The sequence below is a fragment of the Nycticebus coucang genome, chromosome 3 (genome assembly GCF_027406575.1).
Source record: "Nycticebus coucang isolate mNycCou1 chromosome 3, mNycCou1.pri, whole genome shotgun sequence".
Classification (NCBI taxonomy): domain Eukaryota; kingdom Metazoa; phylum Chordata; class Mammalia; order Primates; family Lorisidae; genus Nycticebus; species Nycticebus coucang.
Window position 1 is genome coordinate 83125654 of NC_069782.1, and position 19059 is coordinate 83144712.

General features: G+C 48.5%; 1 protein-coding gene across 1 annotated transcript; it reads right to left on the bottom strand.

Moving 5' to 3' along the window:
* Window positions 1–9739: 9739 nt before the first annotated feature.
* Window positions 9740–18950, bottom strand: GPR15LG (G protein-coupled receptor 15 ligand). Its single transcript, XM_053585103.1, has 3 exons — window positions 18824–18950; window positions 16723–16791; window positions 9740–10339 (listed from the first exon to the last, which is right to left on the bottom strand). Exons 1-3 carry the CDS (start codon window positions 18891–18893, stop codon window positions 10254–10256), a joined length of 225 nt encoding a protein of 74 aa, XP_053441078.1. The 5' UTR covers window positions 18894–18950; the 3' UTR covers window positions 9740–10253.
* Window positions 18951–19059: the final 109 nt, after the last annotated feature.

Here is a 19059-nt window from a genome sequence, read left to right on the forward strand (position 1 = left end):
AGACCAATTAGTGGGCACAGAGCTGGGGGACCAGCTCCCAGCTGCGCTGAGGCAGGAGATCTGAGGAGGCCCCTCCCCCTAGTGCCACGCCCCTTTGCCCCGGGGGTCAGAGGAGCAGGAGCCCAGGGTCTGAAAGTCCGCGAGTCCGGGGATAGAATCCGCATGGACCAGAGGGGTGGGGCGGAGTGGGGTCGTGCCTTTCCTCCAGCTTGTCCTGAGCAGGGCGCTGGAAAATTGGGGCTTCCAGGTGTCCCTAAGTCCTGGTGGAGCTCGGGGTCCTTTTTCCTTTTTATGAACTTCCCGTGTGACTTTCAGGGGGTTCACCTGGCTCTCTGAGCTGAACATACCTGAAGATAAAACAGCCGCAGGGAAACACCCCAGCTGCCAGGAGGATGATCTCTGAAGGAGAAATGAGAGGAGGGGAGAAAAGGGAGTGGAGGTTTGGGGGAGGGCGTTGCCTTAGCAATCCCAGGAGGTCCCAGGAATGTGGGGAGACCCAAAAGACAAAGAATAGGGGTGGTGAGGAGGGCAGCAGATGGCTTATTCTGAGGACCTGGGTGTGGGCTCTCAGCCCGTGCCTGTCCTGTCCTGGGGCCAGGCCAGCTCTTAGGGGCTCTGATCTGTGTGGGGCAGCAGGGCTGGCGGCTCGGGTCTCCACCAAGGTGAGAGGCAGAAGGTCTCAGGCAGTGGGACCAGCTTCCCCTCCTCCCCCACCCCCCATGCCCCCATCAGTGCCCGTCTGGTGACGAGAGGAGTAGCAGACCACTCTTCAAGATGTCCGAGGAAAAGTGAAGGGTTTGAAGGCAGATTTAAGCCCCATTTTGGGAGACTTGCACAGAGCTGACCAACATAGGTCTGGGCCACCCCAGGAGGGGAGTGAGCTACCCGTTCCTGGAGGTCCATTGGGCAAAGCAAGGCACTGCGATGGGGGTCCTGGGTGGCTGATAACCAGGAGTAAGCCCAGGAGCGTTCCTGGTTGCTGCTCAAGTTCCCTGGGCTGGACCCTCATTCTCTTTCTCTGACACTGGAGTGTACTTGGAAATGCAGTCTGTCCTCTTTCTGGTTAGGCCACAGGGTGGTTACCTTGAGCTCAAGTCAGGTCACTTCCCATGATGCCCTTGGGAGAGTGTATCCCCACACTGTGGAAATGACTTTGTGTGCTCCCCGAAGAGGACTTTGCAACTGGGGTCTCAGGATTCCTCCCCAGGGGCCCTCAAGGGAGTAGAGCATCCTCCAGTCCCTGAGTCAGGGCTTCTTTACCAGCTGTCAGCAAGAGTCAGGGATTCAGGGAGAAGATGTTTCAGTGGTCTTAGGCTGTCCAGCACTTTCCAGGCCAAAACTCTTTCTTGTTGAATCCCCTCAGGCCTGATCTTTAGCCTGAAAAGATGCACTTTAAATTGCACAGTTGTTTCTGCATCTTTGCTTCATAAAATAGTGGGACAAAGCCAAGGCCAGTGTTCCACAAGTCCTGTATAGGGAGGAGGAGACTGAGGCTTGCAATAGGGCACCCAAGCAGCTAGAGGCAGAGCTCAGGTTTTCTGGAATAAATGTCTTGTCTGTGTGCTGAGCAGAGCCCGCTCTTCCTGAGTGCTGTCAGCCCTCCTCCTCACCAAAGAGTGCTAGGGCCTTCAACTTCTCTCTCCTCAGTTCACTTTGTTCACAGACTTGCACTGCAGAGGCATAGGGAAGGAGTAACCCATGTGCCAGCTATTTGCACTTGTATTCTTTACCCATATTATCTCATTTAACCTACACAGTCCTCTTGGCATTATGGTTCCTGCTTTTCAAAAGGAGTTAAAACTTAGAGAGGGTAAGTCACTTGCTCAGGCATGCACAGCCAGTGAGAGGCAGAGCTTGGATTCACAGCCAGTTTCAACTGGTTTCAAACAAATTTGGAACTCTTTCCCTGGCAAAGGTAGATGATCATGAAGATGTTGAAGTTTTAGGCTCTGGGCACCTTACAGGCACATCCCTTCCATAGGCTTAATTTCTTTCTTTCTTTTTTTTTTTTTTAAGAGACAGTCTCACTTTATTGCCCTCCCTAGAGTGCCATGGTGTTACAGGTCACAGCAACCTCCAAATCCTGGGCTTAGGCGATTCTCTTGCCTCAGCCTCCAGAGTAGCTGGGACTACAGGCACCTGCCACAATGCCCGGCTCATAGCCTTAATTTCATATGTGCGTTTTATATTCTTTTGAAAGAGAGAGAGAGAGAGAGAGAGAGAGAGAGAGAGAGAGAGAGAGAGAGAGAGAGAGAGACATGGGATGTTACTATGTTGCCCAGGCTGGACTTGATCGAACTTCTGGGCTTGAGTGGTCCTCACACCTCAGCTTCCTGAGTACTGGAGACTAGAGGAATGAGCCATCACACCTGGCTTATACACTTTTTTTTTCTTCAAAAGACTTCTCTCACTTCAATTGTACCCAGTTCAAATATGCTAGAATGACCAGCTCTCTCAGTTTGAGCCATCACACCTGGCTTATACACTTTTTTTTTCTTCAAAAGACTTCTCTCACTTCAATTGTACCAGGTTCAAATATGTTAGAATGACCAGCTGTCTCAGTTTGCCTGGGACTGAGGAGTCTCCAGGAATGTAGAACTTTCAATGACAGGATCAAGAAAGTCCAGGGTAACCTGGGATGGGGTGGTCACCCCAGATATGACCCAGTCCTCAAAGCACCTAAGAACCTGGGGAAGCAGCAGCTCTTCCTGGTGATTCTCACACAGGCCCTGACCTTGACCATGCAGTATGGCAGCTCTGAAAGCTGCCTGGAGGGCTTGGTTTGTTGTAGCCAAGAAAGGCTCACTTGCCAGGTGAGGCTTGGCCCTCACCCACAGACCTGAGCAGCCTCAGGGACACTGGTCACCCTGTCCTCCACATGCACACCACCCCTGGAAGGGATAAGCTCCCTCTCTCCTGGGGCTTCCCTGCCATGGCACTTATGATGCAGAACTAAAGCAGGTCATCTTTAGGTCAGGTTCTGACAGCTTGTCCTCTGGTGGATTTATGGCAGCTGGTCTAGCTGTTGATAGGCAAGAATTTGAGTTATCAGCTTCCAGCCTCGGCATGCATGTGTGTTCCAGTTCAGTCTCCCAACACAACAGCCCAAGCTCCCATGCACATCAACCTCCTGTCCACACCTTTGCCTTTATCTGGTCTTCCTGAGTGCACTAACCCACTCTCCCTTGCCATGTGCACAGACACATTCACATAGCTGCCCATAAACACACACACGCAGAAGCTCTAGTCCCATTTGCAGATCCGTCTGTACACATAGACATGCATATCCATCTATGTGAGGCCATGCACATCTCATCTCCCCATGCAAACACATGTGCACTCCTGCACTGAGAGAGGGTGGGCAAGGTGCTTTCGGGCTATGTTTGATGCTGAGGATGTGGCGAGCAGCAGGTGCCTGCAATCCAGGCTCCTCTTCCTGATGACCCTGACCAAAGAGGGCACAAGTGCATGTACACAGTTGTCCCAGGTGTTCAGCACTCTGCTTCTGCCCCAGTGGCCTGGGATGGGAATGGTGATGCTGTCTGGCAGACTGACTTCTGCTCCAGCACACTGGTGTCCCGAGTTATTCTGTTCAGTTGCAGGATCCCAACAAAATGACTATAACAAGAAATCTCTGGTCTGCTGGGTGCCTGTGGCTCAAGCAGCTAAGGTGCCAGCCACATACACCTGAGCTGGTGGGTTCAAATCCAGCCTGGGCCCGCCAAACAACAATGACGGCTGCAATCAAAAAATAGCCAGGCGTTGTGGCAGGCGCCTGTAGTCCAAGCTACTTGAGAGGCGGAGGCAGGAGAATCGCTTGAGCCCAGGAGTTGGAGGTTACTGTGAGCTGTGATGCCATGGCACTCTATCCAGGATGACAGCTTGAGGCTCTGTCTCAAAAAAAAAAAAAAAAGAAATCTCTGGTCCAAGGCAGAGTTTGGTATTAATCATGATAAAATACTGTCAGGCAGCCGGGTATGGTGGCTCATGCCTGTAATCTTAGCCCTCTGGGAGGTCCAGGTGGGAGCTCAGGAATTTGAGACCAGCCTGAGCAAGAGGGAGACCCCATTTTTACTAAAAATAGAAAAACTACCCGGGTGCTGTGGTAGGTACCTGTAGTCTCAGCTACTCAGGAAGCTGAGGCAAGAGGAATACTTGAGCCCACAAGTTTGAGGTTGCTGTGAGCTAGGCTGAGGCCATGGCACCCTAGCCTGGAGCAATAGAGTGAGAGCCTGTTTCAAACAAAATAATAATAAAGTAAAATACTGGGCCTGGATGTGTTGATTGGGTATACCCTCTCTGATTCAATTCTGTCAGGTACTATCTCTCTCAATCCAGGTGAGGTCCTGAGGACTGTCCTCTCCAGGGCTGGTTAAAGGTGTATCAACATGGTCAAAAGGTGGAAGTGGGGGCTCTGGGGTTAGAAGCTTAGCTGTGGTCCAAGGTGTATACCCATATGGTCAGAAGGTGGGAGTGGGAACTCTGGGGTTAAAAGCTCAGCTGTGGTCCAAGGTATACCCATATGGTCAGAAGGTATGAGTGGGAGTTCTCAGTGTGTCTGAGAAGCCCTGGATACATGTCTACTGTGACATGTCCTCCTCCAGCTCCCTTGCTGTGCCCAGGCCGGGTGTTGCCTCTGACATGATGATAAGATCTCTTTCCTATGGATCTGAGACTGTGCCTATTCCTCTAACCAAGAAATTTTGCTGTGCCACCTGTTCCCTCATCTAATGGGTTAGTGGCCCCAGTAGCCTTCTTCCCACTGACCTTGACTCTGGCATTGTGATGCTTACTACTATCAACATGGCATTCACACAGTTGGGCAGAATCTCTAACTTTGCCCTACAGTAGTTTCCTTTGGATAGAGGGACACATCAAAGAATGTCTCTCTCCCCAGAAGACTCTTTTTCTTGGCACGCCTCTGCCTCCAAGCGGAATTGACCTCTATTTGGAACCTTGACAGAGCCCTTAAAAGACTTTAGTTCTGTAATCTGTATGTCTCTCCTAATGGACTGTGAATCATTCAGAAACGAGGTTGTGTTTCAATCATAGGTTGTTTTACTATTAGCACAGGCCCTGGCACACAATGAGTTCTTCCTGGGTGGGTGTTGACTAGCTGAATGCATGAGGAATAAATGAATGAATGAAGAAACATCTGATAATGTCTTAAGTCTTGATTTCTGATTGAGGCCTTTGTTACACTCTTTCCCTATCCATTCATAAGTTGACAGAGTGGAGTAACCACAGATGGCTGCTGAGCCAGGCAGGAAATGGAAGTGTGTGAAACGGCTGGTTGAAAGACAATTGGGAGTTGTGGAGACTATGGCACATGTGTACGTGTGCACATCCACAACATACTTAAATATTGAGTTGAACAGGCAAAATGTTTGCATTTAAGATGGAAAGGGACTTGTCAGAGCAGACATCTTATAATTGGAGCCATCCCCACCAATCTTTCTGGTTCGTACTTTGCAAGTCCTGAGGGGCAGTGCAGTTTAACTGAGTTGAAGAGCAGATGAATGCCAAAGACCTTTTCCAGAGATGGAGCCGTTGGTAGTAAGAGTCTGCCAGTAGTTTCTGGAGCTGTCTACGTATTACCAGCCTCCTGGTAAATGGGCAAGATTCAGCCACCATCAAGGAGATCAGACTAGAGCATGGGGCATCCTCATATCCTAGAAGTTTCATGATGCTTCCAAGGCAGGAAAAATGACTATAGAATTGGTAAGGTGAGTTACTGTGTGATCATTAACCAGCTGCATGATCACTGCGGGGCTCCAGAGGTAGCTTACTCTGGATGCTTTGCCCAGAGATAAGCTAGGAAGTATAATGGACAGTTCCAGCCTCATTTTGCTGACCAAGAACATGAAACTCTGAGCCAGCATATGACCTCCCCAATGTCACACAGTGGGTGCACAACAGAGCCATTGTTTGAATCCAAATCTGTCTTGGAAGCTCATGGTTATCAATTACATCAGTTAACTTTAGGCAGTACGGGTACCTTTAGTTGTTATGGCGATCGCTAATGATGCGACCTGTAACTTGCAAATGTGTCTATATTCTTCATAGAGTCAATTAAGGGAAAGTTAAGTATTCCACATTTTTTTTCTTTTCTCTCTCTCTCCCTCTTTTTTTTTTTTGAGACAAAGCTTCAGTCTGTCACCCAGGCTACAGTGCCATGGCTTCAGCTTAGCTCAAAGCAGCCTGAAAACTCCTGAGCTCAAGCTATCCTCCTGCCTCAGTCTCCTGAATAGCTGGGGCTATAGGCTCATGCCACAACACCTGGCTGATTTATTTCCTTCCTTCCTTCCTTCCTTCCTTCCTTCCTTCCTTCCTTCCTTCCTTCCTTCCTTCCTTCCTTCCTTCCTTCCTTCCTTCCTTCCTTCCCTCCCTCCCTCCCTCCCTCCCTCCCTCCCTCCCTCCCTCCCTCCCTCCCTCCTTCCTTCCTTCCTTCCTTCCTTCCTTCCTTCCTTCCTTCCTTCCTTCTCAATCTTGCTCAGGCTGTTCTCAAACTCCTGACCTCAAGCAATCCTCCTACTTCAGCCTCCCAGGATGCTATAACAGCCCTGAGCCACCACTCCTGGCCAAGGGTTTTAGTTTTATTATTTTGAAGTCAGGCCAGGTGTTTGAGTTTTCCCCCAAGCTTGAGTAGCCTCAGTCATAAGACTTTTCCTATAGACTCAACTTACCCTTCTAGAGTGAAGTTCTCCTACTGCTGAGAAAGTTTAAAAGTGCATGTTGCAAGTTCTGGAGGCAGCCAGTGAGAGTGGGAGGAAAAGTTTTAGCATCTTTATGGGAAGTGGCACCTGCCTCCCAGGGGTCCATGGATACCAGCTCTGCGTGGGCATCTCTGCTTGGGAATGGGTCTGAGGCTTTCTCTTACTCCACAGAGGAAGGACAGATGGGCAGATGGGACATGGGGTGGGGATGGGCAGGTCAGACACAGGGTCCTCAGCTCCCTTTTGTGTTCTCACCTTTGGCTTGGGCTGCTCTGAGGGGCTGGTGCCCAGGAAGGCCCCTGGAGTCGCTGCCCATGCTGCCCGAGGCCAGACTCTTGCTTACACCATTTCACTATCAGTAGCTCACAGCTATGGCCCAGCAATCCTGGCCCTCAGAGAAGGCATCCCTTTTCCCCTGTGTCAGGCTGTGTTTTCCTTTCATTTGTGTACTTGAAGGATCTGGTCTTCCCTGCTCGTGTCCCTCAAAGAAGCTGAGGCTTCTGGGGCTTGTACTTTCCTTTGCCACCTGGTCTTTCCTGCCACCTGGGCTTTGAATTTCCTCCTGGTGACTCTCATGCACATATGCTTGGCTTTATGATTTATTCTTTTCCTTTTGGTGGGGGGTGGGGTAGAGAAGGAGGAAAAGGGAGAGGAGGAGGGCACAGGATGGCCAGCTCTTCCTGCTGGTGGGTGAGGGATCCACCTTGCCAAGGGAGTTCCCAGTGAGGGTCTGTCACACTGGAAGCAGGTACCATGGGTGTGTTCTGAAGAGCATCTAGCTAATCAGTCTCCCTGATGTTCAGAATGGCCCCAGCCCCTGGCCTGCCTCAGCTTCAGTCCATTCTGTCTCTGGGTGGCCCTTTCACCAGCATTCTTGCCTGGTCACTCACACTTCTGTCTCTTCCCTGCTCTCATGATAAACCCCAAACACCCAATGACATTCTGCAGGGGTGTCCAACCTGTGGCCCTCAGCCACAGGCTAATTTTGTGAGAATTTTTTTTTGCTTATCTGTGGTGGTGTCAGATATCACAAAAAAAGTGTGCACAGACCTGTTTATGGCTAATCAGCTTTTGGTAGTGTTTGTGTATTTGCTGTGTGTTCCAAGACAATTCTTATTTTTCTAATGCATGACAGAAAAGAAAAAAGGTTGGACACCCCTGTTACGGTCTTCCAGGCCCCGGACTGGATGAACCATCTGCTTCCCCTTAGGCCCTTCCTTGGCTGTGAATTCTCCTCAAACACTAACGTTTTCCTGCCTGGCCCTCACTGTGCCCCTGGTTCAGGCCAACACACTCCACATACCACACACCACACCTACCACACACACAACACACACCACATACACCACACGTGGCATACCACATACCACACACACTTCATGTATACCAAACACAACACCACACATACGTGGTACCACACTGTGCAACACACACACACCATGCATGAAATACACAACACACATATACTACACCTACCATATCACACATACCACAGACACCACACACACCACACAAAAACCACACATACCTGCTCGGCGCCTGTGGCTCAAGCTGCTAAGGTGCCAGCCACGTACACCTGAGCTGGTGGGTTCGAATCCAGCCCAGGCCCGCCAAACAAAATGACGGCTACAACTAAAAAAATAGCCAGGCGTTGTGGCGGGCGTCTGTAGTCCCAGCTACTTGGGAGGCAGAGGCAGGAGAATCGCTTGAGCCCAGGAGTCGGAGGTTGCTGTGAGCTGTGATGCCACGACACTCTACCCAGGGTGATAGCTTAAGGCTCTGTCTCAAAAACAAACAAACAAGCAAAAAACCACACATACCATACACACAACTCACCCACATCACATCACACACACAACCCCACACATATGTAGTACCACACCATGCACCACACACCACACATACATATACATTAATCACACACACCACACACATACACATCACACACCACACGTGCTACATATACCACACACCATACATACATCACCCACACGCCACACACCACACATATAATACACATATCACACACACCACCACAACCCCACACATATGTAGTACCATACCATGCACCACACACACAGACCATACATAAATCACACACCACACACATACACACACTACATGTATTACTCCACACACTCCACACAAACCACACACACCACGTATACCACACATACACCCATACTTCTCACACCCCCACTCCCATCCCACCTCACACTGCACACACCACTCCCCTTTTCTATCCTAAACTGTCCCATTAACTCAGTCTGAGCATGTGCTCCCTCCCCGGCACCCACGGCCCTCTGTTCTGACCTCAGTGCTCACAATTCTGTGGAGCAGTGATTGCCTCTTTGACCTCAAGGACCATATTTACTCATCTCTGAGCCTCAGAGCCTCAGACTCTGGCACAGAGTCTCACAATGACTACCCCAGGATGGATGATGGTGAGTGGGTGGGTAGATGAGCGGGCTGTGAGTGAAGCGTAAGGAAGGGTTGTGCAGGGCCTGGCCTGTAACAAGATAGAGACTCTGACGTGCCCTGGGACCAGGGAGGGCCTGGTGTTCTCAGACATGGCTGTGGGCTTACCACCTCACCGTGAGGCTCGGATTAGAGAGAAGCTTTACTGAGAGATAAGCCCCTTAGACCTGAGCCATCTGTTCCCTCAGAGACTCAGCTCTGCAGCCGTGTTCACTGCAGGCACAAACAATCCCTCAGGACTTCCCTGAACCAAGCTCCTCTGGGTCCTGGGCCCTCGTGGGCACTTTACATCTGTCTGCTTGCCCCTGGATAGGTCCTGTAATCTCTATTTTATAGAAAAGGGCTCAGGCCACACAGAATGTCCTGGGCTGGGCTAGGCTTTGAGCCCTGGTGTGTCGGATCAGAGATGTGGGTCCTGCCCCTGCCTCACACAGCTGGATAGTGCTATAACGAAGGGGGGCCTGCAGGGAAGGCCTCAGGAACAAGTTTCTTTAGCAGCAAGTTGTGGCTCAGGCCCTATCATTGACTCTCTTAAAGAAAGATGCTCCCTGAATTTGTTGGTTTATTTATTTATCATTTGTTTGTTTGGATTGGATGTTCTTTCCAGCAGACTCATGTCAGAAAGTCAGGATGGAATTTCCTTAGGGGGCATGGGATGCTGTGGGGTGGTTTAATGCCAGGAGATGGAATGGATCTGAGGAAGGCTGAAACTTCACAGTCTTGGTTGGCCACTCTTGGGTGCTCACTATGCCGTACTCTAGCAGGCTCAGATGTCTCTGGAATTGTAGCTGCACAGGTCATGGTGGAATCCTCATCTACCAGCACTGAAAGGGCTATGGGAGGATGGAGGCCCTGTGGGCTGAGGCATTCTGAAGGTGGATGGCACACTTGAGACTGGGACTTGGAGTTCTAGAACTCTCCCAGGGCCCTGGCTGCCTGAGATGAAGCCCTCCAACACTGCAGCTCATTGCCCTGAAAGTTGAAAGGGGCACCTTAAGGCTGCTGGGCATCTTGGGTGCTGGGCAGGAGGGTCTCCGCTGTCCAGAGGCTTTGGGAGCGCTACACCTGTGGGAGCGCCCCAGGCACCACCCAAGAGCTGATCCCGGGCTTGACCTTGCACAGTCTGCAGACCCTTGCACGAGGTCCTGGGTAGACAAGAGGGACAGGAATAGGAGGGCAGACAGATGGGCAGAGCAGGGTGGAGAGAGGGAGGAACGCATAATTAAAATTCATTTTCGAATTTTTTTAAAAATCAAAACAAGAATTAGATGTTGCCTGTTGTCTTGGAGGCCCAGAAAGGGACTTTCACGACAAACACTACCAGCCCAGACTACTCAGTCTCAGCAGGGGGAAATCTAATTTCCTAGTGGAAGATACAGAGAAGGCAGCTTATCCTAAGCAGAACCTGCCTGAGTTGACCACGGTCTGGGAGGCCTGTTCCTGATGGCTTTGGTAGGAGGGTCTGCCACACGGACAGGTAGAGCCTCAGACACCTCCCCTGCCATCTCCTCCCAGACAGCAGGTGCCTGGCAATCAATATGTGCCCAAAGCCACATCTGCATATATATATTTTTAATTATTGTTTCAGGTTAATTTGAGGGTATAAAGGATTAGGTTACAATGTTTGCATTTGTTAGGTAGAGTCCCTCTTATAATCGTGTTCTGCCCCCAAGAGGTGTGCCATACACCCTAACATTGTGCCCAGTAAGTGAGAGCACACCCATCGACCTCCCTCTTCTCCTCCCATCCTCATTCCCTCATCCCCAACCTTGAATTGACTTGAGTTTTTCTCTTATGTGGGCATGTATTATTAGATCATCTGCTGGCTTCAATATTAGTATTGAGTAGATTGGATTTTTGCTTCTCCATTCTTGTGATACTTTACTAAGAAGAATGTGTTTCATCTCTACCCAGGTTAATACAAAAGATGTAAAGTCTCCATATTTTTTATGGCTGAATAGTATTCCATGGTATACAAATACCACAGCTTGTTAATCCATTCCTGGGTTGGTGGGCATTTAGGTTATTTCTGCATTTTGGTGATTGTAAGTTGAGCTGTGATAAACAATCTAGTGCAAATGTCCTTATAATAAAATGATGTTTTTTCTTCTGGGTAGATGCCTAGAAGTGGGATTGCAGAGTCAAGTGGAAGTTCTAATTTGAGTTCCTTGAGGATTCTCCATACTTCCTTCCAAAGAGGTTGTATTAGTTTGCACTCCCAAACATTTGCATCTTTTGACAAACCATTCCCATTTATGGGAGGAATAATCCATAAGAAAAAATCTGCATACATTAAGCTATTTTTATAGTAACTGCAGAAAAGAAAATTCTGGACACAACTTGAATATCCCATGCTAAAGAAATGCTTAATTCATCATGTTACCTTATGGTGATAGAAGTGTTTCATAGGGACAAAACCCCATGGTTATGAAGAAGACTATGTAGCAACACAAAGAAAAAATGCTTATGACCTAATTCTAATTTAAAAGTTAAAAAACAGAGTACAAGAAAAATAAAATCAGGCAAACGTGTTTGTATAAGAAGAACAAATGCTGGATGATCCCACCTATGTGAAGTATGTAAAATATTCAAACTCGTAGAAATAGAGAACAGGACGGTGGTTGCCTGGGGCTGAGGTGGGATGGGAGAAAGGGGGAGTTGTTCCCATAGAAAGCTTTGGTTATGCAAGACAATTAGTTCTACAGATCTGCTGAACACAGTGCCTTTAGTTTACAACACTATATTTTACTTACACTGAAGCATGTAAGAGAGACTTCAAGTTAAGTGCTTTTACCACTCCCCTACCCCCCCCACACACACAATGCAGGGTGGGGAAAACTTTTGGAGGTGACAGATATGGATATGGATATTACTTTGATTGTGGTGTTAGTTTTGTTGGGTGTATGCACATATTCAAATCCATCAAATTGTATACATTAAATATGTGTAGTTTTGTATATCAATCCCATCTTAATAAAGCTGTCAAAATTTTCTTTAAAAATATATTTGTATTTTTCAAAAAAGGAGACAAGTATGAATGAGAAGGGTTATTAAGTTATTGGTTGTGAGATTATTATTTTTTTCTCCTTTTCCCAAATTCTTAACTGTATGCAATGTGTTGTGATAGTTAAAAATATAGAATCTGGAGCTATATTATTTAGAACTCCCTCTACCACTTATTAGCTGTGTGATTTTCAACAAGTTACTTAACCTCTCTGTGCTTTAGTCCCTCATCTGGAAAAATGAAGATAGTAATAGCATTTAACTCTTAGGATTATTTGAAGCATTAAATAAATTAGCAGACATAAGCACTGCACCAAGTAATTAATATGTAAGCACTAACTCCACAAAAACAAAATTTAATTATCATAACTCTTCCATAGCCTCATGTCTTAATCATAAGTAACTGCTAAATTGGTGTGGATTTCTTTCTCATTTCTCTCCCTATTTGAAAGTGCTTTTATCTTCCCATAGTGATAATAATCATAGTAACATACAATGTAACCTACTCTTCATGAATACCATGTCATGAGAATTTTTCACCAGCATTTCTGAGGGAGACCCATGATCTCCTGACCATCACTCCCCCTTTGCTCCCTGTCACCATCCTCAGATCCCAAGACCTTCTTCTCTGGCTCCTACAGTAAATATTGGTTTGACTAATTGCAAATACGGTCACAATTCTCCAGTCTCCTTTGCAGCTTCTCCCATCAAGATATGGGGTCTGTTTCCTTGCTCTCAGAATCTGGGTTGGCCTTGAGACTTGCTTTGGCCAAGAGAATGTGGTGAAGACGGAGCTGGGCAGTTCTGAGCCTACACTCCAAGGGATGTGTGTGTTTCCACTCACATAAGGAGAACCCTGCAACCCCTCTGTGCACATGTCTGGGCTAGCCGGCTGAGAGATGAAAGACCATGTGGAGGACAGTCCAGTTGTTCCTACTAGACTATCCTAGCCTTACAGACCATAGCCCCCAAAGTGTAAGAGCACAACAGCCAAAGTCCACAGAGCTGCCTGTCTAAACATTAGAAGAATGAATGAGCCCAGGCAAGACTGAAAGAAATACCTGCTGACCTGCAGACTTATGGAAAATAATGAATATTTACTGCTTTGGGTAACCAAAGTTGGGGGTGGGTTGTTATGCATAGGCTAACAGATCTGAGCAAGATCATGGATCTGAGGCCTCTCTGATGAATCCCCTGGGCAGGATGGGCTGCGGCTGGCCAGCCCTCTCCATCACCTCCTTTCCTGGGTCCATTGTTCTGGGCCCTTATGTCCACACTGGTACCATTGTTCCTGTAAATTGTATGCCATCAATGGGTAACCTTTGTATCTGCAGTCTAAGCCCCTTTCTGAAGGCAGAGACAACCCCGTAAAAACAAAGGAATTACTCTGTGCCTCTTCCCCTGAGTTTCCCACTGAGAGTTGAATCATTTTGCTGGGCTTCAAAACAGCAGGGGTGGGATGGAGCTCTCAGGGACCCAAGTGACGTCTCAGGTTCCAGGGGCCAACCCACATGACTCCCCCAGTCTTCCCAGGAGCTCCTTCGCTGCCAGCCCCAGGATGGACTGACTGAAGCCCGTGGGTCACACCTCCCTGGGTAGAGGGTTCCACACAGCCATCAGTCTGGCTCCAGGTTAAGCCAGAGCAGTCCTGGGCGTGGCCAGTGCCTGATGTCCCTCAAGGCCAATGGAGTCTGCAGAGAGAACATTCCTTTACAAACACTGCTGCTATGACAATGCTGCTATACAGATTGCTATAAACTTTCTAAATACTTCAGAGAAAGCCTTTTTTTGTTTGTTTGTTTGCAGTTTTTGGCCAGGGCTGGGTTTGAACCCGCCACCTCCTGCATATGGGGCCCAGCGTCCTACTCCTTTGAGTCACAGGTGCCACCCAAGAAAGCCTTTTTTAAAGTAAAGTGGCAAATGTGATAAATTCAGCAAATCTGCCATTCAGGATGTTAATTTTTGAAGATGGCCCTGTCACCTTGACCCAGAACCCTGGCCCTTCCATGTCTTGTCATCCCCCTGGGCCTGGCATGGTGCTGAGCTATAATGCAGGACCCAAGGAAGACACTTTAGAAAGAGTTGTCTGGTGGTGTCTGCTCAGATGGACAGCAAGGCAGCTGGGTTAACTTCTCCTTCTTGGAACCTGCCACAGCCAACAACCCCGCTGTCGCTTACAATGCCCTGGGAACACTGGCTTGTCTTCTCCTCTGTTGCTCTGAATCGCTGTCAGCCCCGTGAAAGGGCAGGTGGAACTATCATCCCCAGGAGTGCACGGGCTTTGGTTTTCTACAGTAGAATTTCTGGTCTCTCCTTCTACAGCAGCAACTATGGTCACAGGGCATCATGTGGCAGGCTGGGTGCCAAATGCTGTACAGACATAACCCCACTTACTCCTTACTATAGCCCCGTGAGGTCAGTTCTATTAATATCATCATACCCTTTTCACAGAGGGGGAGCCTGAGGCTTGGCAATGCTGAGTGACCTGCTCAAGGGCACACAGTTAGCAGGTAGCACAGCTGGGATCCTGGACCAGATTGCAGTGTTCATGTGGGAAGTTTGCCATCTTGCTCACTTGGGCACACCCACGTTTCCATACACATTCTCCAGGACACTTTCTCTCTTGGGTGGGGCAGAAGTACTTTGTTGTAGTGGGAAAGGGAGACTAGATCGTGGTTTCAAGCTCTACCTCAGTTTCTTTCTAAGCCTCATTTCCCAATCTATATACAACAGTGACAAGACCTCCCTAGGGTGGTTCCAAAGACTTAAATTAAATCACATGGTAAGGACCCAGTAAATATGTTTCTTTCATTCTTCTTGCTTTATCTATAAATTTCTACAATGGAATTTTAAAAATACACACATGAAAAGAAGTCCAGTCTCAACACTGGAGCATAAACCTAGCTCATTCTCCCTCAGGATTGTACTTAAGTGCCCTTGTACTGTGCACAAGGGGTTAACTTGGCCATGTTTCCTAGGAACTGTTTGTGCTTGTGTGTGTGGTATTATATGTGTGCAAGTGTCTCTCTGTGTGTAGTGTGTGTATATGTGTGGGTCTCTGTGTGTATGACAGTGTGTGTGTACATGGTATATCTGTGTGTGCAGTCGTGTTTGTGTCTATGTGTGGTGTGTGGTGTGTAGTACATGTGTGCTCAAATTACCACCTCTAAGCTACAGAAGGGAAGGGGAGAGGGGAGGATATGAGCCCCCGCCCTCCCTAGGGCGGCCCCCATCTCTCTCTTTGGAAGCTTTTCCCCTTCTTTCACAGAATCACCCTCCTCCTCTCCTCTGCCAGGCCCGGGGGAGCAGGGTTTCAGCCAGAGCTCACCCCCACCTCGCCTGGGCGGGCGGGTGCTTCACACTCTGATTCAGTAAGGAGTGTGTGAGAACTGGCTATTTTTACCCAGGCCCAGCTGGGTGTGATGCCAGTTTGGAAGGAGGGGCTGTCACTTCTCCAGGAGAAAAGGTATGCGGCTAGAGCCATCCTGTCTCACTCCCTTCCTCTGCCCCTCATTTATATCCGAGTTCCCCCTTCCTTCAATGGCCAGGACTCTCCATGGCTGGAAAGGGCATGAAGACTCTGGTGCTGGTCACGGCTCCCTGTGCTGTGGCCCCAGAGAGTAGGGCAGGGGCTTTGCCTGTCTCCCAGGGGAGAGCACACACACAGCCTTAGATTGGTATTGGACCATCTGGCTCAGGCTCTGCAGCTTTCCAGTGGGGCTTTGCCTGTCTCATGCTCTGAGACCCTCCTACCAAAGGCAGCAGAGGTCCCACAGCCCCAACCTCTCACCTGGGCCAGGCAACTGCAGTGCCTCAGGCTTCCCCAAGCCTGGAGCCCCCACGTTGAGAGATGGATGTCTATAGCCCTCCCTGGACTTGGGCCTATCTCCCTCACTGCTGGTGTCTGCCAGGCCTTGGTGGAGAGCACAGCCTTGCTCTTCTGGACCTCACCCTGGGTATGGAGTTTGGAGGCTGCCTGCTGTACCTCCGGGGACTGTGTCACCCCCCATCCCCTGGGGCTCTCTGGACCTATGTGCCCCCCTTCTGCTGTGACCATGATGCTGGCTGTACTCCCATCCCATAGGAGGCTCATAGGCAGCTTTAGTTCGTGGCTGCTGTGAGCACCTTTAGACCTGGCTCCTAGCTCTGTCTTTCCTACCTCCCTCTTGCCCATTCCTGTGAACAGCTCTGCCTACACCCCTACCTCCGTGATATTCGGGTCTCAGAGATGGTCCCTCCTCTGAGACCTCCACCCAAGGTAGGAGTGTGCCCCCATCATTGTCTGATCCCATCCTGCTTCTTTCCTGGACAGATACATTTAGTTCAGAATGATTAATTTTTGCTCTTTTGGGGGGATCTGTTTCCCCTATTGGATTGTAAGCTCCATGGGGCTGAGAGGCCCCCTGATGCAGCCGCCTTTGGACCGTGCCTGTCTCAGCAGTGCAGCCGGAGCCGATCAGTGTGTGCAGCTTGTCCATGCCCTGCAGACCCTCTCCCACCCCCGTGGGCTGAGTGGGTTGCTCACCTCTCGCGTTGTGGCTGGACACTCTGTGGCAGCAGGGCCTGACTCTCCAGGGCTTGGGGGGCTTCCTCCCTGAGGGTAGACACAAAGGAGCGGAGACCCTCCCTTGGTCAGCTTGTTCCTGCAAGAATGACCTGAGGGAGCTTCCACTCCCCAGGCCCAGACACCTTTATTCAAGTTAACCCAGATGGAGCCAGGCTACTGTAGGGCTCAGCGGAAGGGTGGGCCTTGTTGTGATTTACTTTTCAGAAAATAACAATGTTAGGTGACACTCTGCCTCCAGAATGCATCCTCCTCACGTTCCTGTCCCAGAAACGGTTCTGACAGTGACTTGAGAATGTCTCTGTCCTTCAACAGTCATTCTCTCCTTGGGGACCTAGTCCAAGAAAATAAACCTGAATATAGGAAATATTTTGTGTACGCATAATGTCTTTTACCACATACTTAAAATAGTGCAAAGTTGTGAACTATCTAAATGTTTAAGCACGTGTATTTATGATAGCACATTCTCTGGATGGCAAGTTCTACCTAAAAATATTAGTTCAATAACAACACTTCAGGAATCTGCTAGAAATAGACTTAAATGGATAGGAAACTTTATGGGCAAAGATATCTATCCTCATTGAATTGTCATTACGGTAACTTTGGCAACATGTCCAAATACACAGGTGTGATAAATTGTATGCCATGGACTGTGTTTATGAGGAATTCTATTTACTGTTTTTCTTACATGTGGCACATTTGCACTGCAGAAACTTTAGAAAACAAATACCTCCTATAATCCCTCTGCTTGGAGATGGCAGCTGTTAACATTCTAGCATAAATGCTTTCAGTATAATTTCAATCATATGTATTTTGTGTTATCATAACACGATGGTAAATAAAAAATATGTAGAACATATAGTCAACATAGATACATCAAGTAAATTTTAAAATGCTGCACGCAAGATTGAAAGAAGCCTGGACGTGGTGGCTCACACTTGTAATCCTAGCACTCTGGGAGGCCAAGGCTGGAGGCTTGCTTGAGTTTAGGAGTTCAAGACCAGCCTAAGTAAGAGTGAGACCTTTGTCTCTACTAAAAGTAGAAAAAATTAGACAGGCCTGTGGCAGGCATCTGTGGTCCCAGCTGCTTGGGAGGCTGAGCCCAGGAGTTTAAGTTACTGTGAGCTAGGCTGATGCCAGGGCACTCTAGCCTTGAGTAACAGAGTGAAACTCTGTCTCAAAATAAAATGAAATAAAAATCCAGAATAAAATTCAGAAACTGAGATGATTACATTAAAAAGAACATAGACACAATGGTAAACATGGCTATTCTTGAGTCATGAAATTATGGGTGTCTCCCCTCTGTATATATTTTTATAACCCTAGCTCCAATAAATGTTAGAATAACCATAACTGCCACAACAAAAAATAAAAGTAGGAAGTTTCTAGGTGGTTAAGAAAAAGGAAAAGCTTGAAATGCTCAGCTATCTGAACCAAGAAAGGCAGGAATTCTAAATCTTCATATAACTTCATATAGAGGTGATAAGACCATGTTCTCCACTTTTGAACATGCATAAAAATGCTCCATACCACACACACCCTCATGCCATCTACCCACGATTGTTTACTGTGCATGAGGTTTGAGGATATTCAGATGGGCACCCAACACTAAGGTGCTCTATTCTGAGCACGGTACAAATACAGCAGCGTGGCTTCAGAATTTCCAGAAAGGTAGGACTTAGGAGCAGCAATCCAGATGTAAACGCCCAGCCTAGAGAATTCCCAGCACTGGCCTCCATGGTCAGAGCAGGAACCTTCTGCCCGTTACATGTGTGTTTGTGTGGCAAGCACACTGCTATACTTAGCTTATGAGTATTAAGTGCTGTTTGTGCTAAAGGCCAGGGGCTGTGGATGGAGAATGTGGGGCTTAACACCCCCAGGTCACCTGCTGGAGCTATTTCTGTGGTTAGAGGTTTTACCTAAGGTCAGGAACCAGAGCCATGTGTTCAGAGTTAAGGACTGCCTGCCTCCCTGTAGGGGCCTGTCCTCCCACGGGTCTGGATTAGAACCTCCCAAGAAGCTGAAAACCCTGCTCAGGCCTGGCACCCAGGGGCAGCCCTACCTTCCACAGAGAAGACTGAAAAGCAGAGAAGTAGGATGCAGAAAAGGCTGGAAAGCACGAGAAGCCTCATGGCCAGGCAGTGGAGTCTGGAGCCTCGTGTCCTTAGGAAGGAGCTGTGTGCAGAAGTCCTCCCTTGAGGCCACCTTGGAAATTTATAGAGTGACAGGGAGTGTTTCCCAATAGGGAGGGCACCAGCAAACTTGGAATTCTCCCAAGAGAATTCAGAGTGGAGTCAG